At 50.7% G+C, this 27950-nt stretch overlaps 14 protein-coding genes across 14 annotated transcripts; 7 read left to right on the top strand and 7 right to left on the bottom strand.

The window, feature by feature from the left end:
• Positions 1-100: 100 nt before the first annotated feature.
• On the bottom strand, positions 101-1300 carry HO173_010937 (uncharacterized protein; the record flags this gene model as incomplete). Its single annotated transcript, XM_037312822.1, has 2 exons — positions 101-893; positions 942-1300. 2 exons carry the CDS (start codon positions 1298-1300, stop codon positions 101-103), a joined length of 1152 nt encoding a protein of 383 aa, XP_037160254.1.
• A 232-nt stretch (positions 1301-1532) lies between these two features.
• Positions 1533-2981, top strand: HO173_010936 (uncharacterized protein; the record flags this gene model as incomplete). Its single annotated transcript, XM_037312821.1, has 1 exon — positions 1533-2981. The coding sequence occupies one exon, from the start codon at positions 1533-1535 to the stop codon at positions 2979-2981; it is 1449 nt and encodes a 482-aa protein (XP_037160253.1).
• Positions 2982-3079: 98 nt separating this feature from the next.
• On the bottom strand, positions 3080-4738 carry HO173_010935 (uncharacterized protein; the record flags this gene model as incomplete). Its single annotated transcript, XM_037312820.1, has 3 exons — positions 3080-3504; positions 3593-3758; positions 4547-4738. The coding sequence occupies 3 exons, from the start codon at positions 4736-4738 to the stop codon at positions 3080-3082; spliced, it is 783 nt and encodes a 260-aa protein (XP_037160252.1).
• Positions 4739-4780: 42 nt separating this feature from the next.
• Positions 4781-6477, bottom strand: HO173_010934 (uncharacterized protein; the record flags this gene model as incomplete). Its single annotated transcript, XM_037312819.1, has 4 exons — positions 4781-5537; positions 5595-5909; positions 5958-6245; positions 6308-6477. 4 exons carry the CDS (start codon positions 6475-6477, stop codon positions 4781-4783), a joined length of 1530 nt encoding a protein of 509 aa, XP_037160251.1.
• Positions 6478-7675: 1198 nt separating this feature from the next.
• Positions 7676-8065, top strand: HO173_010933 (uncharacterized protein; the record flags this gene model as incomplete). Its single annotated transcript, XM_037312818.1, has 1 exon — positions 7676-8065. One exon carries the CDS (start codon positions 7676-7678, stop codon positions 8063-8065), a length of 390 nt encoding a protein of 129 aa, XP_037160250.1.
• A 311-nt stretch (positions 8066-8376) lies between these two features.
• HO173_010932 (uncharacterized protein) lies at positions 8377-9402 on the bottom strand (the record flags this gene model as incomplete). Its single annotated transcript, XM_037312817.1, has 1 exon — positions 8377-9402. One exon carries the CDS (start codon positions 9400-9402, stop codon positions 8377-8379), a length of 1026 nt encoding a protein of 341 aa, XP_037160249.1.
• Positions 9403-10740: 1338 nt separating this feature from the next.
• Positions 10741-11503, top strand: HO173_010931 (uncharacterized protein; the record flags this gene model as incomplete). The annotated part of the gene is made up of 2 exons (XM_037312816.1): positions 10741-10819; positions 10887-11503. 2 exons carry the CDS (start codon positions 10741-10743, stop codon positions 11501-11503), a joined length of 696 nt encoding a protein of 231 aa, XP_037160248.1.
• A 1065-nt stretch (positions 11504-12568) lies between these two features.
• Positions 12569-13039, top strand: HO173_010930 (uncharacterized protein; the record flags this gene model as incomplete). Its single annotated transcript, XM_037312815.1, has 1 exon — positions 12569-13039. One exon carries the CDS (start codon positions 12569-12571, stop codon positions 13037-13039), a length of 471 nt encoding a protein of 156 aa, XP_037160247.1.
• Positions 13040-14020: 981 nt separating this feature from the next.
• HO173_010929 (uncharacterized protein) lies at positions 14021-14395 on the top strand (the record flags this gene model as incomplete). The annotated part of the gene is made up of 1 exon (XM_037312814.1): positions 14021-14395. One exon carries the CDS (start codon positions 14021-14023, stop codon positions 14393-14395), a length of 375 nt encoding a protein of 124 aa, XP_037160246.1.
• Positions 14396-14605: 210 nt separating this feature from the next.
• Positions 14606-16528, top strand: HO173_010928 (uncharacterized protein; the record flags this gene model as incomplete). Its single annotated transcript, XM_037312813.1, has 1 exon — positions 14606-16528. One exon carries the CDS (start codon positions 14606-14608, stop codon positions 16526-16528), a length of 1923 nt encoding a protein of 640 aa, XP_037160245.1.
• A 1556-nt stretch (positions 16529-18084) lies between these two features.
• Positions 18085-18655, bottom strand: HO173_010927 (uncharacterized protein; the record flags this gene model as incomplete). Its single annotated transcript, XM_037312812.1, has 2 exons — positions 18085-18372; positions 18650-18655. 2 exons carry the CDS (start codon positions 18653-18655, stop codon positions 18085-18087), a joined length of 294 nt encoding a protein of 97 aa, XP_037160244.1.
• A 946-nt stretch (positions 18656-19601) lies between these two features.
• Positions 19602-22113, bottom strand: HO173_010926 (uncharacterized protein; the record flags this gene model as incomplete). The annotated part of the gene is made up of 4 exons (XM_037312811.1): positions 19602-19680; positions 19830-19856; positions 19968-20374; positions 20527-22113. 4 exons carry the CDS (start codon positions 22111-22113, stop codon positions 19602-19604), a joined length of 2100 nt encoding a protein of 699 aa, XP_037160243.1.
• A 463-nt stretch (positions 22114-22576) lies between these two features.
• On the top strand, positions 22577-25169 carry HO173_010925 (uncharacterized protein; the record flags this gene model as incomplete). Its single annotated transcript, XM_037312810.1, has 6 exons — positions 22577-22597; positions 22653-22684; positions 22735-22792; positions 22855-22920; positions 23072-23106; positions 23162-25169. 6 exons carry the CDS (start codon positions 22577-22579, stop codon positions 25167-25169), a joined length of 2220 nt encoding a protein of 739 aa, XP_037160242.1.
• Positions 25170-25366: 197 nt separating this feature from the next.
• Positions 25367-26382, bottom strand: HO173_010924 (uncharacterized protein; the record flags this gene model as incomplete). Its single annotated transcript, XM_037312809.1, has 3 exons — positions 25367-25935; positions 26015-26273; positions 26326-26382. The coding sequence occupies 3 exons, from the start codon at positions 26380-26382 to the stop codon at positions 25367-25369; spliced, it is 885 nt and encodes a 294-aa protein (XP_037160241.1).
• Positions 26383-27950: the final 1568 nt, after the last annotated feature.

Here is a 27950-nt window from a genome sequence, read left to right as displayed (position 1 = left end):
GAAAGGCCGACCCGATACGCTCGAGTAAGGCAATATCATGTGCAGACTCTCACAATCGTTTGATCATAAACCATTGCTCGTTTCCTAACGCGGAGAGCCGTCATTGCATCTTCTTACCATCAGCTTCAGCTTCAGCAATGATCAGCTCATCCCTCGCCCAAATACAGGCCGTTGCATAGCCCAATGGACCCGTCAAAGCCATCATTATAATGCCTCCAACAATCATCAATCCCACACTTTGGTAGGTCGCCCCATTCCTGTACGTATTAACAAACAGCACTGTGCTCCACAGGGCCATGGACGTCGATCCAATGAGGTGGTCATACTGAAGCAAGAGAAATGCTCCGGCTCCTATTGACGGCACCTTCGTAGACGGGGATATCGTTGCTGGCAGAAAGACATTAGAAGGATTGAATACGCCGACGAACTCAGGAGTGAAGAGCTCGGGGAAGAACTTCGATGTTGCCAAAAAAGTCATGGTAGAGGCTTGACCGATTCCCGCCGTGGTGATAAGACCGGCGTACAGAATCCTCATCGACATCAACATGTGGATATCAGATACTCTGCTTGCTTCTCCGGGTTTTGGCAGCAGATATGGCACAACTCCCTGCACCACGGAGACCCAAACAGGAAAGAATTGCCAGAAAGTCATGAGCCACTGCTTGAGGTCATAATCGATGATCGAAGGAGCAGGCAGCGACATCAAAATGGTCGGCAGGACATAGCCTAAAACCATCGAAATAGCGATACCTGCAAGATTCGGCACATCGACCAGATATTCAGATACACGTCTCGAAGAGACTATACGCGATGTCGAGAGATAGGCGATGCACCAGTAAGGTATGATGACAGCATATGCGGCGTTCTGCACAAAGACGCCCCATGTCCCTATGCTTCTTCCTATCAGCATCGTCGTAGTTCTTGGGTCCCATTGTACCTACAAGGATATAATAGTCCATCTATTTCCATGCCTCAATCCTTCAATCATAAGCAGACCCCATCCACAAGCTACCTGCGTAGCGAAATGAAAGCAGAACAAGGAGCCCGCCGGATTAGATCCGTCGACGTTCTCCCAGAAGAACAGCGCCAGAACAGTCAGCTGGTGATCAATCGCAGGAACACCGGTATAAACAGTCTTTATTGGCTCTTTCGTCCCTGGCAGCAGTCGAGGACCGACGTCTCGGAGGTGAGCCATGTAGTCAGTAGTGCCATTATTGAGAAGGATATACCAAGTGGCATAAAAACCAGCTGCGGAGAGGAACACAAGTGCAGCCTTTGTTGCGTTGATGAGATGAGACATCACTGCATACCCACATTTACAAACGAAACAGATACAGAACTTCAACGTTCGACTTTCAGAGTCTTATCACAAACAAAGTACTGAAGCCACACCGCGAAACCAATAAGAGATACTCTAGACCTGGAGGAAGGCCGCCAGAAATCAATACTTTGTAGGGCTGAAGCCACCAACCTCGGATACGAAATACGAGGTCCCCTCCCTCACTCCAGCTTCCCACATTCCTCTCTCGACAATGTCAAAACGCAAACACGACGAGATCAGCAGCTCCGAAGTCAGCAACAGTGGCACAACAGCCAAAGCGCTGCGTCTACAGCGACTGCAACTCGACGGTCTGCTCGACCAGAGCAAAAGGTCACTCTTTCGATCACTAAAAGTAGCCCGAGGATTCGAGCGTCAGAAGCTGGGACGGCGGCAGAAGACCGCCAAAACAGAGGGCAATGCCACAGACACAGCGCGCTTGGAAGCCGAGGTGGCTGCTTTGAAGAACCTGGATTTGGTTTCTACGGCGGAAATACATCTTTACAAATCGTTGCTGAAGATCAAGTCGATAGCCTCTGCGCCTGCGTTCCCACACCATGTGCAAGTTACGATCGACAACTCGAAGAAGCCGCAAGAGACGGCTAGTGCCAATGTGCAGGCGAGATTGTTCAAGTCAGGCCCTGTGCAGGCTGCTATGACGGAGGCGCTGAAAGGCATTCGAGCTGTGCTCGGTATTGAAGAGCTCGGGCCAGATAGCAAGAAACGACTTCGGGCCAAGGATTACGTGAATGGCTCTCAGGCTAATGATACGAATGGGCCTGCGGTCCCGAAAAGAGAGGGATCAATTCTGTCAATTACCGGTGCTCAAAATGAGGACGAGTGGAGTGGCTTCTCCTCTCCCGAGAGCTTGGAAATAGAAGAGGACCATGGTTTTCAGGATGATGATGAGAAGGATGTCGACTTTGATATGTACACTTCACGGCTTGCCGGATCATCGGACGAGGACTTGGGCGAGGAAGATGTTGAAAACCAGGACCACGATCGCGACAAATTGGACGACATGAGTATCACAGAGGAGGAGGATCCAACAGAAGCGGAAGAATCTTCGGACGAAGACGACGACGCCCCAGAAGACGAACACCCCACAGCCATCAATCCGCCTCTCAAACCCAAACACGCCAGACCCGCCACCGCCCCTCCAATCTCAACAACTTTCCTCCCTTCCCTCTCCCTCGGTGGCTACTGGTCCGGCAGCGACTCCGCCTCCTCCGACAACGACTCCTCCGCCGCCAACATAGAAGTACGCAAGAACAGAATGGGCCAACAGGCACGACGAGCATTATGGGAAAAGAAGTTCGGCAAGAACGCCAACCATGTGAAGAAACAGGCGCAGGATAGGGATCAAGGGTGGGATGCCAGAAAGGGTGCGCAGGGGTTGGATGAGAGGGGAAAGAGGGGGAGAGGGAGGGGTGGGTTTGGAAGGGGGTTAGATGCTGCTGGGAGGGGAGGTAGCAGGGGTGGTGGGAGGTTCGCTAAGAGTACGGGTGCTAACAGCGATCCGATCGTGGCCAGGAAAGCAAAGCCATCTGCTGCGGCTGCTGCTGCTGAAGGCCCCTTGCATCCATCATGGGAGGCGGCGAGGAAGGCCAAGGAACAGAAGAAGGCGGTGCCGTTCCAGGGGAAGAAGGTCGTATTTGACTGATCCGGTTTAGCTCAATGCATATGTTATACGCTCTATATCGCTTGCTGCTCATGCATCCCGTTCATCATGCCAAGGACGTACGTACGTACGTAGCCTCCTTACTCGCCACCATCAACCCACTTCTCCCCAAACAACCACCTCAACCTCCCCACCGCCTCCACCCCCCTCCCATCCCTCTTGTGCAGCCCCATAACGCCCCCTCTACTCGCCATCGTCCACCTCTCCCCCACCACCCCTTTAACATCCTCCTTACTCAACTCCTCCAACACAGCCGCCACCGCCCTCTTCGCATTCGCCCCGTTCGCCACCATGTGACCCATGACCATCTCGACCGACACCCCCTCATTCGTGCCGTGCCAGCTGTCGTAGTCGGTGCTCATGCAGACGAGGGCGTATGCGATTTCGGCTTCGCGGAAGAGTTTGCACTCGGGCACGGCGGACATGTTGATGACGGAGATGGGAGGCTGGGTGGGGAGGGAGCGGTAGAGGAGGGATTCGGAGCGGGTGGAGAATTGAGGCCCTTCTGCCTCATGTAAAATGTTTTAAGCATGCATCCATCTCTCTCTCTCTCTCTAGCAGACGTAGATAGGTAGGGTAGCGGCAGCTCTTACCAATGCAGATGACCGTCCCAGCACTATGCGCTGTGACATCCTCGCCTTCCAATACCCCAGGCCGGCTTATAGCATCATGGACAGCTTTGGACAGCGGCGCATCGAATGGATCCGCCATGCTGACATGGCCCACCATGCCATTTTCGAAAAACGTCCACGGCCGCACCTGTCACGAGAACTCCCTCGTCAGCTTCATGGCCAGTGCACGGCCTCTTTCCTTCCTTTCCCTCCCCCATCCACCCCCCTCTTCACCCATCCTCATGATCCCAACCCCACCGATCCACCCACCCATCTATCTCCCCGCCAGGAATCAACAACAAACTCACCCCCTTAGTCCAATCCACCACCCCCCCCGCCACCAAAAAATCCCTCGGCCTCACCTCCTCCCTCAGACTCCCCACCGCGCTGAACCCCACCGCGGCCCTGACCCCCAACTTCTTCAACGCCGCCACGTTCGCCCGGTTCGGTATCTCGTGCGGCGCATACTGGTGGTGCGCGCCGTGGCGCGCGAGGAAGGCGACGATCGTCGGTTGCGATGGCGCTGTTGACGGGGGCGGGGAGGTGGAGGAGGGTGCCGGGGGGGTGTAGCGGAGGATGGCGATGGGGGAGGAGGGGAGACCCCAGGGGGTTGGGGTGGGGGGGATGAGGGCGAGGGGGTGGAAGGGGGGGGAGGGGAGGGAGGAGAGGCCTGTGCCGCCGATTATGGCGATGGGGATGGGGTCGGGGGGGGTGTTAGTGGGGTTTGGAGGGGGGAGGGGGGGGGGGGTTCTTGCCGGCGTATGTGGTGGGGAGGTTGTCCATTTTGCGTGAGGGGTTTGTGGAGAGTGCGTTTGGGTGGTGAGGGGTGATGGGTTTGTTTGGTCGGTGTGTTCTCAAAGCAGGAAACCTGAGATGGTCAAATACTTGGCGGGGGTTAATGAGTGACTGTCTGTATATCATGAAGGTTCATATTACGTCGCGTAAGTTAAGAGCAAGAGCGAGCGGTAAAACTCGATGTCTTATGTCCGGGCTTCTGACTATGTTGCATACATGTAGGGAAAACATCATCAATCTTGGAGGTGACTGGTTGTTCTCCGAAAAATAGGTCAATTCAAACTCAATTTGGGATATCTTGTTCGCCGGTACATTGGAATCCCAACCAGTCATCAAATTCTCCAGCTCTCCGTCATGATATTCCCAATAAAAGCCTTAAACCTTCTCTCCTGCCGATTGACCAATCTCATCCACAGTTGAGCTGCTATTCATCTGATACTCCTTCGTGCCCATCTGCCTAGTATCCCATCCATTATCCTCGAGATAAGCCCTGAACTTCAGATCCTCACTCGTGATCGTATCCTGCCCGATATGCGGCAGAAGAAAGAATGCCAAACCAGCGCTGAATATGCAAAGAGCGCTGCTCACAAAGAAGGGATCTTGGCCACCTCGGTTGCTATCCGCGCCACCTGGAGCGTTGTTCTGAATGACTGGGAAGACGTAGGTTCCAACGAAAGCGCCGATCTTCCCCATTGCAGCGGCGATAGCATAGTACTGGCCACGGATTGCTGTGGCACTGGTCTTGGATGCAACCAGGCCAATGTTGTCACCGGGTCCTGCTTCACCGAGGGAAAGGAAGATGCCGTAGACGACGACGAAGCCACCTACTGTGCTAGATTTGTCAAGGTAGGGATAGCAGCCTGACATGATAAAGCCTACGATACCCTGAGCCAAGACAAATGAGCCCAGTGCAAGCCTAGGGCCGAGAATGTCACTTAGGAAAGCACCGCCGATTGCGCCGGGCAAATAGAAGAGGTTGATAACTGTATCCCAGCCGAATGATTTCCAGATAGGTGCCGAGTCTCCGAGGATGACTAGTAGCCAGGCTGATGAGTAGATGGAGAACGAGTAGGTCAAGAAGTCGTAGATGAACCAGATCATGGATACCACTAGAAGGCGGGCCCAGTAAAACCTGCGCATAGTCAGCATTCGATCAAATGAGGGGATGTATCGCGTAAGTTGGACATACTTAATCACCAACCACCATGGTGTGTGTGTGTTCTTCATGGTTTCGCGATTGAACTCCTCCGGCTCTTGAAGTTTCAACCGTAAATAGATGAGACTGAGTGGGGGAATGACGCCGAGTCCGAGGCATATTCTCCATGCTGCGCGTAGATGATTGTCCGTGCAAGCCAGTACCACAATCATAGGTACGAACGAGGAAGCCACGAATCCGATATCGATCTGGACATTGGTGAACATGATGAACCATCTGTTCCTATGCCCCTCTTTCAGTTCCCCAGTGCTCTCCGCGCAGGCTACACTGCCGGCGGGGTATTCACCGCTGCATTTCTGTCAGCCACAGGTACAATCCGCGAGTAGAGTGACGCACCCGATACCGATACCAAGGAGGAATCGCCAAGCTGTGAGAGCCTGAAGCATGCCATTGATAGAGCCACCACCATAGGACCCTGCACTCAGAGCCGCAAATATAAAGAGTATGACTGTCGAGGTCATCAAAGCCCACTTGCGCGAGACGTGATCGCTCATCCATCCGAAGAATAGCTGGCCGACGACAGTACCGGCAAAAGCTATCGAATTGACATTACTCTGCGCGGGAGAGTTCGAGTACTGCTTCTTATACAACGCTTTCAATATAGTGTTCACTTGGCCAATGACCCTATATTGCCGGACAGCAAAGGTGAGTAGGGGCGACGCAAAGAGCACATATGGGGTTCTTACCCGTTGAGATAGCCATCAGAGAAGAGTCCAGCCCCGCAGGCAATAGTAGGCCAACTGCGCTCCCAGCGGCTTTTCTGGTGGTCTTCCAACGGTGTGCCATGAATTGCAGCCTCGTCACGCTCTGGGGAAGAGTCGTCGATGGCTTTTTCTGAACTACCTAGGAACTTCATCGTGAAGATTTGCCGAAGGAGCAGTGGTCGATTTGGTAGGGTTGATGGACGCTCAAAGGTGGATGAGCAAGAAGTCGCAGCTTTCCGAGGGAGATGATCCCCCACTTTATACTATTAATAATGCTTGGTGTCATGGCTGGCTGGTTGCACGAGTGTAGGGTAGTTTAGCTCGAGCCTCGGGGGAGGAGATAGCGGGCCTTTGGACGCTAAGCAAGCTTAGACGGCTTTTAGAGGGTCCACCTTATTCCTACGCCTCACCGTTGTAGCTTCTAGTGTCTGGCCCCCAGGTATCATATGTTGTTGCATGACGGACTTGCCAGACTTATCTCAACGGAATGGTCATAGGTAGGTTGAGCTGTCTTCGTTCTAGACCAGACTCGGGACATACTTGCAGTGTCCCGAGTGCGCCTTGCATATCAGTACATTATCTCGAGGGATCTGAAGAGTAAGACGAGCGCCGCGTACCAGTACCCGCTGCCGAAGAGCTTGGCCGAAGAGCTTGGTATTTTCATTCGTTGATACTCAGCTGCAGGGTTTACCATGCATTCGAAGCTCACTCCCTTCTCGCTTGAAGCGGCACTCGGGGCATTTCTCGACACGTCAAAGGCACATGTTGGAATGATTGGATGAAACCATTTGAACGGGCTCGCGGGTGACTCCGACTCAGCATGCAACATGCTAGACGATTAGATCTCTGGGATTACGTTGATGCATTTGCTGATGCGCGCTTTCCAGCGCTAGATGAAAAGATCAAGGTGCATCAGCTCACGAAATTGACGTTGATGACATGATTTATCCACATGGACGGCCCACCAGGCCTGTGAATAGCATCAGCTAATCTCTGAGACGGCCGACCGATATGCCCGAAATTGACACGGTTGCGTCCACACGTGCTCCAATCAAATACTTGTGGAGGTCCGACAGCCTGATAGCCGTTTCCTTCGACTTTAACCCGGTGAATACACGTCGACCGGGCTGTGCAGGAGTCTTGAGGCAACATCATCGCTGTAGAAGTTATGGCCATCCAGCGAGAGCTTCTTGTATTTGTGGTGCTATGCCTAACCTTGCCATTATACGCCGCTTCGTGGCGAGTGAAACCCACAGACAGAACTCCCTTCATTCATAAACAGGCGAGATGCTCTAGTGTTCCTTACCGGCTCGAAGCTTTCACCAACTTATCTCCGGCCATCCCAGATTCATGCGTTCCTCCGGAGTAATGAAGCAGGAACGGAAAATGTCGATTGCCAAAGAGGGGATCTGTCGAATTAATCTAGGATTCGTCAGCGCGATTGGTTACCAGAAGCCGAGTCAGGAAGTTGCAGACGCAACACAAAATGTCAACATCAGAATCGATAACGGTGTCCTCCCGTTTCAAGTCCGGATATACGCCCAGAGCTTGAACATGTCGATGCTTTGGCCAGTCCCACTCCCCACCGCAAGACGTGGAACGTCTCTTTCGAATTCTCTGGAAGCTGGCACGTATCGGTTGGAAACGAGGTTGTCAGCCGCCTGCAACGTCTCAGCCAGAGGATTCGAGAAGGTCGCAGTGCGAATTTGGATGATTGGACGGGCGGCACCGCTATCCTAGATACCTCCGATGACTGGCTTGGATTACCTGTCAATATCTGGATGAGGTACTGGGGCTTTGAGCTGGCGCGGGAGTGTTTGAAGCTTCAAATGGGCAATACAGACACAAGGTCGAATAAGGATGGCTTGAGCATGGTGTTCTTTCAGGCAAGGCTCAAGGGGGGGTCCCTATCGTGGGTAGTGGTAACAGTTCGGGATAACAGTCTTGACAGGCGCGTTACGCATCAGAGACGGGGCTGGTGGGGACAAAATGAACCCTATGCGGTTGTTTAGAATGATAGAGACGGTCTCTCATAGGCAAACGACACTCCGTTACGCTCTCTCAACATCCACACGCGCTCCTGACATGGTTTTCTTCTTCAAAGACCCGACACTAAACAGCGTCTTATCCCACCCGCTAATGAACTTGATCTCATTGAACTTCCTTTGCTCGAACATATATTTCGAAAGCTTCTGCAGCGATCTAGCAGCCCAGCCGTTCTGAAAAACAAACGTAGATCTTGGTGGTGGATCTAGCAGAATGTACTGCAGCCCGGCGTTGGAATTTTCGGGTGTGATCCCGAAGGGCACCATGGCATCTGTGGTCGGAAATTGAGCTATGTAAAACACAGAGGAGTAGAGAGTGATAAAGACGTCAGGGATAGCCAAGTCGCCTCCAACGTATTCGGCGAAGACCAGAAGTTCATCGTCGTCGTTGTTGACAAAGACGACCTCGGTGCCATTATTGTTATTGCTGAAGTTAGCTAGGTACGGTCCTTGTGGTAGCGTCTCCATCCTTGGAGCCACTCGCGAGGGTCCCTGAGTCGCGACATGGTCCCCTACAGCGAACGCCACACTGGCCCATAGCGCAGACATTCCGAAATCACTCCAGCGCATGATAATGCTCGAGTTACTATAACTACTCTGTCTCAACATAAGGGTGATTAAATCTACCAAGCCGCGAGCGGCGTGCTTGGTTTGGAAGATTGGCCCTGGTCCCTTGAACACTTGGGTCACAATGATGACTTCTGGGTAGTCAGAGGATACAAAGATCCCACTCCCGTAGGGTTCCGTGAAGTATTCGAAGGACAGTTCCACCAGGGCTTCGAGAGCCACCATCAGGCATGCTTTCATGGGGAGCTTTGCTGTTCCCTTGACAATAGCGAAGGAAATATGTGGGTCGTTGATTGGAAGTGGAATGGTATTCGCCAGGGAAGTATTTCCAGGTTCGGGTATACTTGGGTCAGTGAAAGTAAAATCTTTGGGTGCGCTCAGATCTTGGGAAAGATTCGACGGACGGATGGACACCGATTTGACTACCGTACAGTGGAAAAGGTATAGCAAGATTATGGACAGCATCGTTTTCAAAAAGGCCATTGAAAATTCATGAGGCTAGCAAGTAGATATTCGACTATTTGGGAACGGAGACATTGGAGAGGGTTTTGACTGAGCAAGTATCTGCCCTGCGCCATAAAATCTAACTAGCATGCTCTCATACCTACACCCTCCCGATATGCGACACTTCGCTACTTGCGTGGTAACAAGCATCGAAGGGATGGCACGGTGGCGCAAAGGCCCGACAAGCGCACAGAACTCTATGATGCCTCTAAGCATTCGGGAATCCTCCACTAACAATCAGTGACTGAATCTCTGATGGTTCACAACATGCTTCAGGCTTGCGAACAGCCGTCAGCAACTGTTTGCGACACACTCTCTTGTCGACTGGTCAGCGAGTACTCCTCGTGGCCCGCCTCCATGCCAATACTTCCACAACTCAGAGCCGGATGGAACCTTCATGTGGTCAGACGGCTGGTCCGAACATGGCTGTGGTATTATGACCTTAGGCCCTGATTTTCAATGAACATCGCATATGACCCGGGCTTGGTATACAGCGTGCACTCTGTGCTCGTCTCGTTTTCCTCTATAAATGTTCAAGCGTTTCAATCATAACGTAAGACCGCGCGGTGTCAGATCTGCGGCGGTATCTTGAAATGGACTTTCGGATTACTATGCTTGTTTTTGATCTGCCAAATCGGCCGTCGGCTGCCCCACACTCTTTGTTCAACGCCTTCGCCTCGTGGCAGAAAGCCCACAATAAAGCTTCCACCGTTTTCTGGAATGACTTTAGACAAAGAATTACCAACTAAGGGCGAATTGGTTGTGTTCTGGAGCGACTTCTGCCCCTTGCGGATATGATATTTTGTCATTACTCGGCTTCAGCCTCCACACCAGAAATGCCTATGCCACTTCCGGTAGACTGTTGTTTTCGCCCTCATTGTCTTCTGCACCGTGGCTGCAGAATTTGTTTACTCTTTTGGATGCCTGGGTGTGGCCATGTGCCATGTTGACCCCAATGTCTGCGCCATAATAAAAAGGCTCCTGTTCTAAGTATCCTAGCGTGTTCCAGACCGCCTGACGAACACGTGGAGCTTAATGGTCTATGCCTTTTGCAGGCATTGGTTCTTTGTGCAGCAAGACTTGCCACGAGTTATCCATGACCTTTCGGCTCAAGCCTATGTTGTTGGGATTTCTCGCTCAAAGGGCTGGACCGACCATGCGCTGCATAAGTAGGACTCGCTGCCTCGAGATATTTTTCCTCGGCACGCTCCAGATACCATTCCAGCGGCCGTTCAACTCCAGCCTCGACTCCTCCTTAGACAACTTTCAAGTCTTAGTCAGCCCGTACCCATCGACACCATGCTCTACCTCTCATTCGCGGCCTTGGGTCTGACCTTCTTCAGCCTCAATGCGGCTGCTGTGCCTTTGGCGTCACCTGGTATGCTAGAAATATATTCTTCCATGCCGTATGATATTTTCCGAAAGCTAACGGATGTCATCGGAAGCCATCGCATCTATTATGGCCAATCTGCCTGCAGAACATGCAGCAGGCTTAGCATCACTGATGGCTCGCGGAAACAATCCTCCTACCTTCAACTCCTCGATAGACGTACTCCAAAACAGCTCCATGAGCGCCATCATCGATTCGTACATCGCCAACCTCGAGCAGGCCGGGTTCGTCCCCAACGCAAACGCCACGATCTCGAAGCGCGATGCCCTTAGCCTTGACTCGCTTGTCGAGAAGCGATCTGTTCCCAGCATCCCCCTTGTCATCAACTTGCTCGAGCAGCATGGCTTTGTCCCGGTCAGTGCGACCGACGGCACAGCCTCGAAGCGCGATGCTTCCGGTTTCGAATCAGCCTTGGAAAAGCGTACCTTGCCGGACATCAACCTGGTCATCAGCAGACTGGAAGCACACGGCTTCGTTCCCTCGGGTAACAGTTCCCAGTCGAGCATCTCCAAGCGAAATAATGCCAGCGACATCAACACCGTCATCAGCCAGCTTGAAGCCTATGGGTTCAACCCCAACGACTTCATGCGAGGCAACTTTTCCGCATCAGCAAACAGTACCACTTCTTTTCCAAAGCGCGCTGCGCACATGTCCCTCAAGGAAGCCTCTTGAGCAATGGAACTCGTGGCGGCGCCACTTTGGATGGCAAATAACAGGATGAAGAGCTGTTCCCTCAAGCATGACGCTTGCGCCAGCGAGTTCAACAGTCTGATTGTCAGTCGGACGGAATCATTTTGAATCTACGAGGCATTTTCAACGACATCAGAGATCCTCTTCGGAGTTGTATCATTATGGCATACTTCGCATACCTTTTTTTTGGGATATAGCTTGGTGGATGTAGACATTTCTTTTTCATCAGGAGCAAGTATGAATGCTTTGGGGCACTATGAGAAGAGCCCGGCGGCAACGGTGGAACTTTACTTTGGCGTACAGTACGACATAGAACACTTGACTTGTTGACCACTTTTCATATACATACATTTGGGTAATACTAGCTTTGACATCATACATTTCCCACATACCTAATTTATGCACTCCAGCAAGCAAGGGGCCGTCTCGCTCGTCATCTTGTTGCTTAAAATCTCTTATCGGCCTCCCACCCGACAAGCCGTGCATCTGCAAATTGATTCGTAAAGCAATTTCGTCGTCTACAGAGGTTTTCTCCTTGGTGTTGTCTTTCCTGACCGGCTCTTAACAAAATAACAACCAGACCTTGTTCACATCACTCAAGAGGGTAATGATTCTCTCTTCATACTACTTCAAGCTGTTTTCCTCCCAAAAGACTGACTTGTTTTGGCATCAGCATCAGCATGGAAGACCGTGTCCCTACCTCGTGGTCTCGCGCTCCTACACCACGCTTGCATACATCGACACCATCGCATACTCTCTTGGTCGGAAACCTCTGGCAATGGACAATCTCGATCGTCACAAGCATAGTCGAGGCAGCCTTTCAGTGGTGTCTCTGGATCCTCAACATCATAGCCGTCGCTTGTGTCATCGTCTTTTCAATCCCCGTCATTGCCCTCGGGCTGATCGTGTTCCTCTTCATAGACTCTATTCCCTTCTTCCAGAGTATCTGCGCAGATCCTCCTGCCACTAGTCCCCCAATCGCAACCTCGTCGACAAACGATTCCGTTGAGGAAGTTCCGCAGACATGCACCCATCCTCCTCTCGCTGATGAGTCCTTTAAAACTATTCGCGCTCCCCAACACACTTCACTTCATCGCCAGCCCCCTCGACATCGACGACGTCTCGACTCCTCTGCATATAGGCCAGCTCTTCGAGTTCGTTCGACCGATAGACTCAGCAGGATCGATCATTTTGGTTGGCCTCTCCTCATACCAAACTTGCTCTTCACTCAGCTCGGATGAGAATTCAGACGTTCGGCTGGGTAGTAGGGCCCACGAAGTCACTATCGGGCAGTCCGTCAAACAAGATGATGCGACGAGTCGTGTCGAAGTGGTGCCGACAGGAAGGGTTCTCGGGGAGGTCATCGGCACATACGTGGACAACGTTACCGTCCTGCTGAAGATAGAGGATTGGTTTACGGAGAGCGGTATGTTTGAGATGGGAAGGTGGAGGGATGTGGTGAATGAGCAGGTGCAGGCTGATGACGAACTAGGCATGGAGGTGGCCGTACTGGAGTAAATGTTTTATGAAGAGGAGATGCCTGCGTGCCACATGATTCTCCCCAGCACCAAAAGAAGGCCAATAGTGTGCAGCAGAAGAGGCGCTCACACTGAGACAATGTACCTTACAAGACAGCCTACCTTTATCTCCATCTTGTGGCGTCCATTCGTCAAAATCCATACTCACTCCTCTCTAGACATTGCGAAAGTTCAAAGGCGCCATGCAGGTATGAAAAAGTTCAGTTCTTCAGTGAAGGTATGTCAACTTTAGCGCCGTTCTCAATGTGAAACAACCGATTCTGTCATACCCAATCTAATTGGGAGAGGATGAGGGGCTGCTCTTGTGGATATGTAAATGTTGTCAACTCGTGAGCTGACTAGATTTTCCTCATGTGTTGCTCGTTTATGTATGAATTGATTAGCTATCCATGAATTTTCCGACAGATTATAAATGTTGCTTTCGATTACTTGCAGGAGGCTTGCAGTAGCGAGACCCTAAGAACCGGTTGCTGTCGCAACATCTCCCACTCTGTTCCGCTCGACTCCGGTCACATCGTGGCGCCTCTGTTAGAATATCAGGTATGTGCTGTGTAGAACAGTTGGATTGATTTCTCCAGACCTCTCCGGGGCCAGGTCTTACATACAGTATAAAATTAGGTGGCTGAGAAACACGGTGGCTGGGAAGCCTGGGGGCCAAATTTCGACAGCCTCCCCTTTTAGCCGTCGTCGCCGTCTCGGAGCTGTATTTATCGTCGTTGTAGCCCAAGCTATGGCTACCGCCCTCTTTGCATTGGCAAGGTGATCCAACGCGGGAAAATAGAGTACTGTACGACTCCCTCTTATCGAGGTGATGACAATTACTCCTTAGTATACTCTCTACGGCCATGGTATTTGAGTGGAGACGCGAAACGAAGACAGTGTTTAGCGATGATCAGGCCCAGCAACATTCAGGGGAGGTTGTCGAGTCAATCTGTCCTCTACTTGAGCGCTACTAGCCGACATGGATCATCTACCTCTCCCATCAGATCCCATTCTACCGTTGAGCGAGGTCCCATACCTTTGCAATGAGCCCTACGATACCACCATACCATTTCTTGAATACCCTCGACACAAAGGTAGACCCTGGATGACACGTGAAGCACCCTACGAGTATCACGAGGCGCTCTTTCCTACACCAACGCGCGATCTCGAAAGCTTCTTCCAGACTTGGCTATGTTTTGGCCTACTTGCCGAGCTTCTTGCGGGGCTATTTGATCATGAGAGATTTGTGTCAAAATCGAAACGAGATGGCAGCCCGGTCATCTCAACGATGCAGCTCCAGTCCTTGACAGAACAACGCTTCGAGTTGGTAAGAACACTGGACAAGCCAACGTAAAAGGAAACCTACCTCCACGCCGTCCAATGCATTGATTTTACTACAAGGGTCTTACCAGTTGCAGCACCAGACTTTAATCATGCTGTCAGAAATTCGATTGCTTCACTTGCAGAACTTCTAGGAAATGCCATAGATCTAGCCCATCTAGGTACCTTTCCAGACGCTATGCGCTGCAAAAGACCATTCACCCGTGATTTTTATTCAGACGAGATGAAAGCAGCGATGGTGGCAGCCAATTGGTGTCCTAACGACATTACACGGCTGACCAACAAATTTACAAGCATTCAATTACTGTATTTCTTCAGCAAGATGAAAAAGCCACCGAGTATGGCTAACCATCGAGTTTGCACTTCCAAGTGTTGTTTTGCACATTCTCTTAGCCTGTCCCAGTACAAGATGCGTCATTCTGAGGCTTGTACCAATGAAACTAAATGCGAACGCAAACCCATCTCCATCGATCAGCAGCCTGTCGTGGACATCTACCGCTCAGGAACAGTACCCCTCCTTCAATTCACTGTTAACGATAATGAGCCGAGCAAAGTTATCCTTAAGTTATCCAGTTCCGGGACAGACACGACACATTATGTGGCGATATCGCACGTCTGGTCGGACGGACTGGGTAATGATGGGACCAATTCGCTCCCTCATTGCCAACTAGCACATCTTGCTAGAATGCTCGACCTGTTTGCTGAAGCTGGCAAACAACCTTTTTTCTGGCTAGACACACTCTGTTGCCCGGTCGACCCTGAAGGGAAAAAGCTAGCGTTGTTGCAAATGAGGCGCATTTATGCAGAAGCAAACAAGACACTGATCCTCGACTCAAGTTTGTACAGCTACAATAGTCAAGACCTAGGTGCAGCAGAGCTCCACCCCAGGTATTTGACATCTGGATGGATGCGTAGGCTATGGACGTTGCAAGAAAGCCCACTCGCCAGCAACCCATGGGTTCAATTCAAAGATGGACCTCCTCGTCTAGAGCCCATGTTCAATCGCCTTAAGAAAATACACGACGAAAACCTAAACTACAGGAGGCTGGTGCAAGACTTTTGGCTAGATTCTAAGCCACTGACTTTGAGCTGGTATTACTCCCCAAATGGCCTTCCTCAGCTTTGGCTTCTCAATCGAGCGCTCTCACAGCGGAACACCACCGTTGCTGCGGATGAATCTATCTGCATAGCCTCGCTCATGAGTTTTGATGTGTCTGAAATTCTCCCTCTGTCCGGTGAAAACAGAATGTGCAAGGCATGGGACCTTCTAGCTGCAGCCAACAACGGCTCACTCCCACGCAAGATGATATTTCTCGACGGTTTCAAACTCAAACGCCGCGGCTATCGATGGGCTCCATCCACCCTCTTACCTCCCGGCGAGCGCTTTCATAACGAGCATACTCGATCCCTTCGATGGCGAGGCCCCCAAGGCAAGCCCACTTCCGAGGGGCTAATGGCCGATTATCACAGTTATAGATTTCGTCCATACTCAGGCCCATCCCCTTCTCCTATTTGGGACATCCTTCTCGAGATGCGGCAGGTACGCTTTATCTTCAAAGACCAAACACGCGGCATCTGGTGCCAACTTGTCTATAACTCAACACCCACGGAAATAGAAATCGGCCAATCCGCCTCGGAGATCATGCAAACATCATTCGTGGACCGCCTAGCCAAGGGCGATCTAGCCGTCGTTCTAGCAGAAAAACCTTCAGACAAGTCTCCGACGTTCTTCGAGGATACGCTCCGAGGAGGTAGACTCGTCACCATCACTGAGGAAAAAGAAGACGTAGTGTATGCAAGTTTAGGCGAGGTTGTGATTCTCACCCCCTTAACCCCGGAGGCAGTCATCGTGTATGATGCTGCTGAACGGCTCATGCAGGAACTCCGTAGCTGGGAGCTCGAAGACTCTAAAGGGCTTGAGGTAGCCCAGCAGGTGAGCGAGAAGAGAATCCGTAAAATGAAGGCTAAGTGTAAGGAGATGACGAGCAAACTGCTCGCGGATGAGCCAGGGCTGGCGGGTGCAGCGCTCAAGTGGTTAGGTGAGGGTGGAGAGGCGTTGGATATGTGGGTATGTGTTGTTACTTGGTTCAGACATGTGGAGGAGGGGTGGAGGTTGGAAGGGGGAAGGATGTGGTGCGTTGATTGACTTTCTCTCGTTGGTCTATTTGCTCCAACGTGGACGTTTCCCGACCCTGAATTTGGATCACCTCAAGAAAACCGGCATCACGGTGATCCAGGCAGCCACGGCAGGCCGAAAGATAACGAAAAGAATGTCTAGACTATGTATCTAAGTTGATCAGTCCGACTTGAAAATGAAACAAAATGCTGCATGTCAATGGTCAATACTCGACTCCCATAGAGAGAACGGGTGCCCGTCTTACGAACCAACATCCACTACTAGCTTATACCCTCCATGGGTAATGTCGAGGCCCATGACCCACCATTAAGCCCGTAATTGAACAGAGTAATGTAGCACCGTTCCGATACCTTTTCCGACACCAGCAAGGCATAGTTCTAGACTACACAGACCTTCGTCTGAAAATGTACAAGAATTCTTTTAGCCTCTCTTGCAAACTGTCTTTGTGGCCTTGAACCGAAGTCATTCAATCATAAAAACCTCACTGTTGCCCATTGGTTGACTGTATCGTTTACATCTCCCTCCTCCCCTCCTTTTCACCCTCCCGTTACTTCCATCATGGCGTTACACTTTCATACCCTAGCAGCAACGGTCGCATTGACCTATGCCCTGTCTCAAGTCGAGACTGAAGCTCTCACATCGTCTGCCCTTATTCAGATCAAACCATTCAGCTATCGAGCAGGTCAGATCTTTCATTTCGTGCTAAAAGTTCGTAAGGATCAGATCTCGAAGCATATCACGGCCGCTGAGAAGCACGAATACGTCAAATGTCCTACTCATCGAAGCGATCTCGGGGGGAATTGATGTTGCCGATGGCGGAAAGGACACGGGTGGGGATCAAGACGGTGTTCGTTTTCGAACGAACATTGCAATGTGTGAAAGTTAACTCTCCAATCTCCAAGAGATGACGAGCGGTCGTCAGCGAGGATCTTTTTTGGGATATTGGAATTAGGATTGGTGACGGCTTAGATTACGCCGGATAGGATGTTGCTGCATTTTTCGACGGAAGGGGTAATTCTTCGTTGCTGTGCTGTTTAAGAGGGTACTAGGATAAGGGTCACGATTTGTTGCGGCTGCCGAGATCAGAAGACTTTGTGTCCCTGGTTTCAAGGGTTAGGAGAGTACGCCTGACTTTTCAAGTATCTCATCGGTGGTTTTGAGGACTCATTGGGATCGTAGGGGAAGTGAAGAAGTTGGCGAGGACGGGGGTAAGCGATGGCGAGGTAGGTCTGCAGAATATTGGCAATTGCAAGGGGGGTAGAAAGGGATCGAGGAAGTAGTAACGATTGAACTCATGCCCGTAAATTTCCCGTATGCCCTTAGAAGGTTGCTGAATGAGATGGGCAACACAGCGGCATGAGGAAGTATACTCCTCATGGGTGAACACTTATGGATAGGGTGGATGTATTGACCAGGGAGAAGGATACCCCACGATCGACATGCGACGAAGGCGGAAGGATCTATATTAAGAAATTTATGAAAAAGTCGTCATATGTCGTTACAGGGGTCCACTCTAGCCATCTAAGTTGACGTCCCCCCAACAGCTCAGCCGAAGGTCAACATACTCAGCGATCAATCCAATCACGCCCATCATTTTGGCTTTTCTCGTCCTCGATATTTGGGGCTGGAAGATCGATGACTTTGACGATGCCAGGAGCTGATGGGCAGAGGAAATTATCGAGCACTGAAAGAATGGTGGCATTCAATTGCTCCTGTCTCAGTGCCCCGTCGAAGAGTCGGTAGTAGGATATTTCTGGAATAACTAACGTCTCAACGAGCCATCTTTTCGTGACAGACTCCATTCGGGCCAGCTGCGGACTATCGGAATAGTCGTTGGCATTCTTCAACAACCTCTACAGCAAACCAAAACTGAGCTTGCGAGCTCGCTTACCGCATTGAACCCATCCTAGATGCGATGAGGTTTCGCTGCGGATGACGTGTGTGGATAGTTGCTTTCAAGGACAAGCGAAGCTGTGAGGAGGGCCTCTATGATGATCGATGCACCCCAACGGCAAGGTCAAAGTATGCAAGTATCTGGGTCCTTCAAGAGCCAACATTATATCTCGTGGGTGAAGAAAATAGGGACTGGCCTATCCGATTGCTAGGAAGGCAAGCTTACACCGGACATACCTCCATACATATCCACGACAACGACTTGACTTCACGAAACAGCAGACATCCTAGTAAAAGTGACCGTCTCAAGATACTGAGCAGCTTCTGCGTTCCTGCGGTTCCCTCCGTGGGTCTAGGACAGAAATGCTTGCAGACAAGCAATCTTTGACGGATGGTAGAGGACATTTACCATTGCAGTTACCTGCATTCAGGTCTCAGGTCTAGAACGCACACCGGAAATCTGCCCTTTCAAGCCTCCCGGCCTTCCAAGGCTTGGAATGCTTGTCCCTCAAATATCTGAGACCAAGGATAGAGGCAGTGCAGCATCAGTGGCATTGTTTGGCAGCTGGGTACTTCTACACTGGTCTATGAAATCTCTTTCAACCGCCTTGGCTTGGGAAACTTCGTCAGATGATGTAAGTATGAGCATCTGGAGTAAAGACCACTCTTTCTTCCGCTGTCATTTAGAAAGAAAAAAGGGTACTTACAGCGCTTTCATCTTAATAATACAAGTGCCTTAATCTTCATGTTGCGGCAGGCAAGCTTTCAGTAGAACCTACCACTAGAACAATTTTAGTTCCTTTATCTATTGGGTCAACCGTGCATTCAAAGCTTTTTTCCAGGGTACTTATGTGCGTATGTAGTCAAATGGCATGGCTTGAAGCCCGCCGGTTTTATGAATTTAGAGGCGGTGAATGCCCAAGCCTGCCACGTTTTCTGGCAGTCTGCTAAGAGGATGAGTTACTTTTTTGGCACTTTTGAAAGATCACATGGACCATGTTTGCGCCAAAATCCATGCAAATAATGGCATATCAATTCAAGGTCTAGTTAGATATCAAGACAATCACCAAGGTTTTGTAGTGCAGCTTGATACAGCGCAAGTCTACTCCATCATGATCTTGTTGTCCATGTTTAAACTTCATGACTGGACAAGTTAACAGTTCTACCAATTGAGCCACCTTTCATGCATTTAAACTGCTGCAGGATCTGTGATGAGCTTTGTGATCTTTCCAATTGCAATCGTCTGTCCTTGGTCTCTTAGTGTGAATCTATAGAAAATCAGCATTCCTTCTTCAAAGCAGAGACCGGAACAATGAGATAGCTTGAAGGGCTTTTAGGTCCTATTGGCTCCAGGGACACGTCTTGCGACTCGAAAAAGTGCTCCGCAATAGGAACGTTCACTCCGAAATATACATACCTTCCCATCTGTGCGTAATCTTCATACCTATCGATTTTCGGAGTCAGCGTTTCCATCCGAAGGCATCTTTTGAATTACGCGACAGGTCTCAAGAGCGTAATTCTCCAGAATAGGGGTCAACGGCGAAAAGTAGCTTACTTTTCCACACACACCCTTCCGGCACCACCAATGATCTCTAACCTAGCAATGATACTCATGCCCTGCTTTCCGAACGCCGGCGGTTTCTTGCTTTTTCTACCTGTGCCCTTCTCAAGCTTGTGCAGAAGCGCTGCAAATGTAACCTCCTCGATGGCGGAATGCACGTGCAATACGCAGTTGAAACCGGCGCTTAAAATGCTCTTTAAGTCAAGCAAAGCGATCTGCGCCTCAAAGGCCGAAACGCAGTGGACAGGTCGTTGTGGCGCGCAAAGCACGAAGCCGGGTAAAATGTCTTCTTCCTCAACGCCCCTAATACGTATCCGTACTTGGTCACCACAAGTAGCGCTTGGAATCTCATCTTCTGTCTCACCGTATAGTGCAGAGATGGTGATGTCATCACGATTGGGCTGCCAGCATTTGAAGTCAGCATGGCTCCTTCAAGGCAAACTTTCGCGTTCTAAGACATGTCTAAGGGGTAAAGGAGAGGGGCTTGCTCGCGAAAAACTATGACTCAGATATCAATTGCGACTAAGCGGTGATCATTTCGAAATGCACATACCATCATCAGATAACTATTACCCTTTTTAATCTGACCAGCTTCGATTTTGCCTTCAATAAGAGTGCCCATGTCTTTGTATTTGGCGTTAATAGGCATCATGAAGGGCGCCTTCACTTTTCGTTCGAGTGTCTTGAAGTTATCGAGACATTCCAGGAGCGATGGACCATCATACCATGGTGCAAGATCTTTAGGTAATCGGTCTTTGATTCCAACCGTAGTTTGGGCCGAGATTGGCATGAAGGTGACATCTTTTTTGCCGTAGCCGACTTGGCGGCTGAGGAAATTCAGGAGCTTCTCCGTGCATTCCTTATAACGTTCATGGCTCCACTCGACGGTTGGGTCATCCATCTTGTTGACCACAACGATTAATTTGTTGACGCCTTGGGTTTTGGCCAGGATGGCGTGTTCTCGTGTCTGGCCTCCTTTCTCGAAACCCGTTTCGTACTCTCCTTTCCTTGCTGAGATGACGAGAATGCCAACGTCGGCTTGTGATGCTCCTGCGATCATATTAGGAACGAATGTCTTGTGTCCTGGCGCGTCGAGGATGGTGTATCGTCGTTTCTCGGTTTCAAAGAAGCCTCTACCCACTTCAACGGTCTTTCCTTTCGACCGCTCCTCTTTCGTTAGATCTAATGCCCATGATAGATACCATGTCTCTCGACCAGCTTCCTTGGCTTCTCGCTTGTATTTGTCCATTGTCCTTTCGTCTACCATGCCCGTTGCGTACAAAATACTGCCTCCCAGTGTTGACTTTCCTGCATCAACATGCCCGATGAAAATCAAATTCACATGCTCTTTTCCGTACACATCTTCCAAGATCTCCTCCTCTACCTCTGCAGCTTGCTCTTTCGCCACTGCATCTGCCTCCCTCTTCGCTTCTCGAGCTTCCGCAGCTGTGGGACTGGATCGCCCTGAGGATGGAGAAGGTGAAGTTGTTCCACTGGTGCCTGCTGCCGACTTCTCGGTCTTTTCAATTGCCTTGGCCGCTGCGACCTTTGCTCCATCTTCGGCCGAAGCATCCTTGGCTGCTGAGGGAGCGGGTGTTGGGACACCGATGGACAGAACCTTTGGCTTTGTCGCTGTAGCACCCGGGGTTTCCCCGCCAATTGAGAGTGTCTTGACCACGGGTGGTCCTGAGGATTGAGCGGGTGTTGGTGGAGGGGCTGCAGGCGAGGATGCCGAATCTGCCGCTGATGGCCTCTTTGCTATTATAGGTACTCTTTGTTGCTGAGGAGTTTGTTGCTGTTGCTGCTGTCCACCATAGCCCTGGTTGAAGCTTGATTGCTGACCGTAGCCCGGGCTATACTGATTGTAACTTTGTTGCCCGTATTGCGGGTATGCTCCGCCGTATTGTTGCTGTTGATTGTAAATTTGCCCATACTGCTGTTGTTGACCATAGCCTCCGTATTGTTGATATTGTTGACCAGGCTGAAAAGATTGAGCACCTGGCTGGAAAGTGTTCGCATTTGGAGTGAAGCCGGTGGGTCGGCCGGCCTGGCCGTTGATATTCAGGTTTTGCTGCGTTTGCCTGGAGAGGTTGTCATCTTGTGCCGCTGGGTCGTCCTCCCACGATTCGAGACCCGACATGATGGTGGGGGTGTAAGGTTTTGAGTGTGCACAGTGCCTCAAAGTGGGGGCTGCGGCCTGCTTTGTGCGATGATTTGTCTGTCTGAATGTCTTGGTTGTCTTGGTCTCGAATACGAGGTCCGACAAGTTATTGAGGTAGTTATATGTAGGTTGGAACGATCTCTGGACTTGAGGGTCTCTTGTGTACTGCCAAAACTTCTGATCTTCAACCCATAAAAATGTGAGAGTCAGATCCGCGCGCTGACGGCTCGGCTATCGTAGGGCTGTTAGCGCTCCCGGCTATTGTTGACTCTTGGCAGAGTCATCTTGACTCGTGTTGATTCACTCATTCAACAACATTCCGATATCCCTGCTGACGATTAGCACTGATCCCGTCGTCATCCAAAATACTGATCCGGATAGCTTTTGGTCGAACAAAAAGTGCTCATGACTCACTATTATACACGAAACCATCGCAGAAACCATGGATATATTCCTGGGGAAGGTAGGATGGGTGGCTTTAAGGAAGAATGCTGAAAAGGGTCTAACAAGATTCATAGGTGACACAGCAAGCTATGAACTATGCCATAAGGTCCATAAATGCAGGGGCCACTCTCAGGACCAACGCTGATCCTATTGCAGATCTGGGCTCACAATAACTGCTGGTTATGCAATCAGGCAGTCGTCCAGGCTCCTAAAGGTCTCTACGCTCTCTTGATCTCGTTGACTATGACATAACTTATCCTGACCATTCGATAATAGACTATTGAGGGCAACGAGAAAGAGGAGCTTCAAGAACTGCAAGAGCGTTTGAACAGCAAGATCCGGGTTTGTCCCCTTTTCCCGTACCATGATGATTCTCGTATCAATCACGCTTTTTCCTCTATCTGTCGATATCTGTGCCTGTTGTCTGGTTGCTCAGCTCCCTCTTCTATCCCCAATGAGAGAAAGGAGACATTTCTTAATTATTTCCTCGTAGATCATATCGCCTGCGATTGATATGATAGAATTGATGTACGTAAGACCCTAGAGATCTTTGTTTAAAGTAATGACTGATATGTTATACCAGCTCTGCTAGGGGAAATACATCTCTGGAATCTGCTGTCTCCCTCACTAAGTCCCTTCGATGGGAGATCCAAGCTCTCGGCCAACGTCTCGCATCCGCAGCCAATGCCGAGGAACTGGTACCAAGGAAAGTCTCCAAAGCTCAAGACAAGGCTCAACACGAACAAGAGTTGAAGCGAATAGTCCAAGCTATCCGCAAGCTACTGAGTCGCATCGAGGATGCAGTCCCACTCATCAATCTTGCCATCACAGCTTCTGGTGCCAGCCTTTCCTCAAACTTGCCCTCTACCGTCTCTCCGTCCCGCTTACTACAGGCTAGCACCTTTTTGACGGCAGGAGACTCGCAATACGGTGTATCGTCTTCCAGCTATGTTCAGATCGGTCCTACCTTCACCTTGTCAATGTACATGCTCTTCCTAGGTCACCTTCGACCACAAAATGAAGAAGAGGTGCGAGAGAGTACGTGGAAAGAGGTCATTCACAAGGCGGATGTCAGGCTCATGCGAGTGTCGATCGACGCACTCTATGACCTACCTGGAGCCAATCGAACGGCAAATTCTCCAAAGCATACCAGTGGGGGCGATGGGACATCCGACTTCAAGGAATCGGAACGCTCGGACTACTTTCCCCCACAAATGGATGGTGAGGTTAAAACAGATGAATACGCTTATCAGCTTGTCATTGTTGAAGACTTGGATGATGATCGCGTCCACACTTTCGAGGATGGCGAGCCGCAACCCGGCTCGTACGGGGACGTACCTTCGGCTGGTATACGAGAAGCTGTCCCAATACACGAGCTGTCCAAAATCTTTTACGCAGATACGGGTAAGATCCTAAACATCGGAAGTGAAGGCGAAACCAACAGCCCGGTGCTCCTGTTGAAGAGAGATCCAAATGCTATTCCACCAAGAAGGATGATGAACCAAGATAATAATGAAGACGGGCAAGGCTTCGACGAGGCAGACACCAATAGCTTTAACCAATCCCCGGCAACGAACAGTCATGACAGCAGTAAAGCACTGGTTACTTCACCCCAGTGTGGACTGCAATCCTCGCCAGCGGCATCAACACTATCGCAAGACCAGCAAGTTACCCGCCTTCCAGATCTCTGGCGTCTTCCATCTGATCTCGATCCCGAATGGATAGCATTCGAAGTCTACACCGAAGCAGAAGACTCCGATACTGAGTCCGAAGTCGACACATCCTCTTTGAGACCCGCCCCATCCTCTCGCGCTCCTTCATTGGACCCAAAAATGACGTCTGCTTTATCTCGCCTCTCAGTGAACACTCCACCCACATCCTCTCCGTCACCTCAGCCACCAACTCCACAGATTCGGCAGCAACCCCGGCCTACGCTTCCACCGATTCGAACCTCGCTTTCTTTATTGGAGACGCTTCTTCGACTTCTATCCCTCCAACAATTCCAGCAAACACCTCATCTGTCTATTCCCGATGAACTTCTTACCTTTTTCCTCAGCGAGTCAGCCTCTACTGGTGCCGCGAGTAATGACATACAAGAGCGTAAGCGTCTTCGAGAGGAAGCACGACGACGTGTCGGTTTCGATCCATATGATGAAAGCCCTATCAAGCGAAGGGGTGAAGAATACCAGTACCATGGCCGTGAAGGAACCCTTCAGTCGGACGGAGAGGGAGAACACGGAAGCGAACGAGGTTATGAAAGCGAGGCGCGCTTTCAAAGTCCAAGGTATGAAGATGAAGGGTACGACACCAGGAATTGGACGTACCCATCGCAAGGAGGACGCTCCCCTTCGACGCCAAGAGAGTCAACACCACAAACTCCCCCTCTACTGCTGAAGAACCGATCGAGAAGTGGCACGCCAGAGAAATCACCATCCAATCCTGGAGGACGCTATGCTGCGCCTAAGAGGTGGCATGACGGTCGAGCTGGTCTGCGTCAAGGGAACGCTGATGCCGCCAGAAGAGGGAGTCCTTTAGCAAGGGCAGGAACAGGAGTCACCGATGAGGCATTGGGTACGAGTCCTGCATCTTGAGAGGAACAGAAAAAGTAAGGTGACATCGCAACAGAACGAGAGCAGGTTCGGAATGTGGCTTGATGTTTAGCACTTTTGCATAGCACGGCTTGAGTTGTAGCATAGCTCGGAGCGATGATACCTTGATGGGATAACAACATTGCTGTATCCGGAGTCCTGGATTTCTCTCTTGGTGCCTTACCAAGCAAAAAGGAACATTAGAGATCTATCTTCCTTCCAATAATGTCCGCAATGCCCATGAACGCCGCGCCCCTTGCACTTTCAGGCTCTGCAACTACAGTAGGCTTCCCTCGATCTGCATCATCACATATCCTCGCATCAAGCGGTATGTCTCCTAATAGCTCAATATCATGACTCTCGCACGTCCTCGCAACACCCTCCGAACCAAAAATATGCGTACTATGACCGCAATTCGGGCAACTGAAGACGGACATATTCTGCACCATGCCCAAGATCGGCACCGAGACCTTCCGGAACATGGAAATCCCCTTCACGGCATCTTTGAGAGCGATATCTTGCGGCGTCGACACGATGACGGCGCCATCGAGCTTGATCTGCTGGGTGATCGTCAGTTGCGTATCCCCCGTCCCTGGCGGCAGGTCCAAGACCAGTATGTCCAGACCGCCCCATTCGACTTCGTGCAGGAGCTGTTGCAAGGCTTTCATGACCATGAGACCGCGCCACACGACCGGTGCTTTTTCGTCGACGAGGTAGCCCATTGACATGGATTTGACGCCATAATTCGAGAGCGGGATCAATTGATCGTCTGCGACACCAAGCCATATCATATTAGCCCCCTTCCCCCCCTTCCTTCCTTCTTTCACTCAAACCCAGAGCGAACATACTAGCACTCAGCCTCGGCTCCCCTCTCAGATTCAACAGCGTGGGTATACTCGGGCCGAAAATATCCGTATCCAGCACCCCGCTGCGATGGCCACGTCTGGCGAACGCCAACGCGAGATTGACGGCGATTGTCGATTTCCCCACCCCGCCTTTCGCGGACGAGACGGCTATCACCTTGCGGACATCGCGTATGTTGCGTTTTTCGGGCAGGCCGCGCTGGCGGCGGGGGAGCTCGGGGGGCGCGCCGGTGCGTGGGAGGCCCTGGGATGGAGCGTCAGGTGAGGAAGGTTTCTCGGGGCAGAGGGGAAGGTACCAATGGGTTCTCATGGCTTAGGGCTCTGAGGGAAGTGGAGAGGAGCCTCTTTGTCATGATCGTAGTATCATCTTGTTGAAGGGGGAGAAAGGGCCGAGGGTCTCGAGCTGCTGGTGAACGCTCCAGCCGGAGGTTGCTTAACGTTGCCAAGCCATACCTTAATCTACTCTACGAATGAATCAGGTCTAGATTGCCCGCTGCTTTACGCTCGCGCTACGCCACTCCAGGGCTGCCTTCCGAAAGTAGGGTTAGGGTTGCTCCTCCCGCTATTTAGGAGCACAAAAAAAATAGACAATATTTTAACGTAGGACGCGTTTTACGGGCGCCAGAACTAATCACGACTCCCAGTTTTTTTTTTTTTTTTAAGTAAACTAACCCAGCTCCAAAAACCAATATCTAAATATACCCAAATAATTTAAATCCTAAAACCAAAAAAAATATTTAAAAAAAATATTTAAACCAAAAAAAATAAATTTTTGTCACCTAAGAATTGAACTTTGGGAGACCCAAGCTGGGCTGGCACCAGGTGCATCTCCAAATCCCCTTCAAGCACATTTTCCAGGCAACCCTTCAGGAGGGGCCGTTATCGGGGATATTGGCGCAGTGAGGTCTACGTGAATTATCAAACATGGCAAGGCGGTAACGCTACTGTCTAATCGCGTAAGGCGTCATTTAACAAAATATCAATCGAATTTTCCTCGCTGGGTTCTCCTTACTTGCGCCCTGGAGTAACACATTATCCGACCCTCTTCTCCATAGATCTCGCGCTATGTGTGTCTCGCTTCGCGCTTCGATCGAGATTGGGGCCGAGGATCGAGGTTTTCAGTGCTTATAACTCCTGCGGTCAGCGGTATTGTCGACCTGCTGCACTGCGTCTTGGTTAAATAATTAACTCAGAACGACGGCGTCCTCGAATAATGTACTGCACTCTTATCAGCTGACACACGACTTGGGGATTAATGAAGGACGATTTCGTTCGCGGCGATCGAGATTCTATTGTATGTGGTGATGGAGGTCAAGGAGGCGCGGGCTGGGGAAACCACAATAGCAGCACGGTAGGCGTAGGCGCCGCGATGCAGGCTTTGAAGGTATCAACGATGGAGTCGGAGCTGGAGCTAAAGGTATGATTGGAGAAGTGAAGCGGGAATAGGTGCAGGTACCTAAGTCGGAGGCGGAGGGCAGAAGCGATATACGGAGATGGTAAAGTCTTTGAACCCCATTCCCATTTAGATTACGCCGGAGGCTTGCTGCTGCTGATCTTATGTCGGAATGGATACTGTGTGCAACTTTTACCTATAGTCTCTATCAATCCGAGTGGTCTTAGTGGAGCTTGGATTGTCTGTGATCTCATATCTGTGCTCTGTTCCTGGTCTGGAACCAACAGTTAGTCCACGACATCTCTTTTACCGAATCTTCGCCCACTCTCCATGGGTTAGCCTAGATACCTTTCCAGAGTGTGTATCCACTAGGATATGGACATGTTATCCATTGTCTTTTCACCATGCTCTGTGTCTCCATGATCGTAGAAGTCGCAGGATCTCGAATCATACATTCGTTCCACAATTTTTTTTCTTCGCTATATTAGTTCAAAGCCAAACCAGCTCCAGACAAGGTTCGACCGCCGC

This window comes from Letharia columbiana (genome assembly GCF_014066305.1).
Source record: "Letharia columbiana isolate WasteWater2 chromosome Unknown Sc0000054_s0, whole genome shotgun sequence".
Lineage (NCBI taxonomy): Eukaryota > Fungi > Ascomycota > Lecanoromycetes > Lecanorales > Parmeliaceae > Letharia > Letharia columbiana.
Note: the sequence above shows the minus strand (reverse complement) of the source record. Positions and strands in the feature narration are given on the sequence as shown.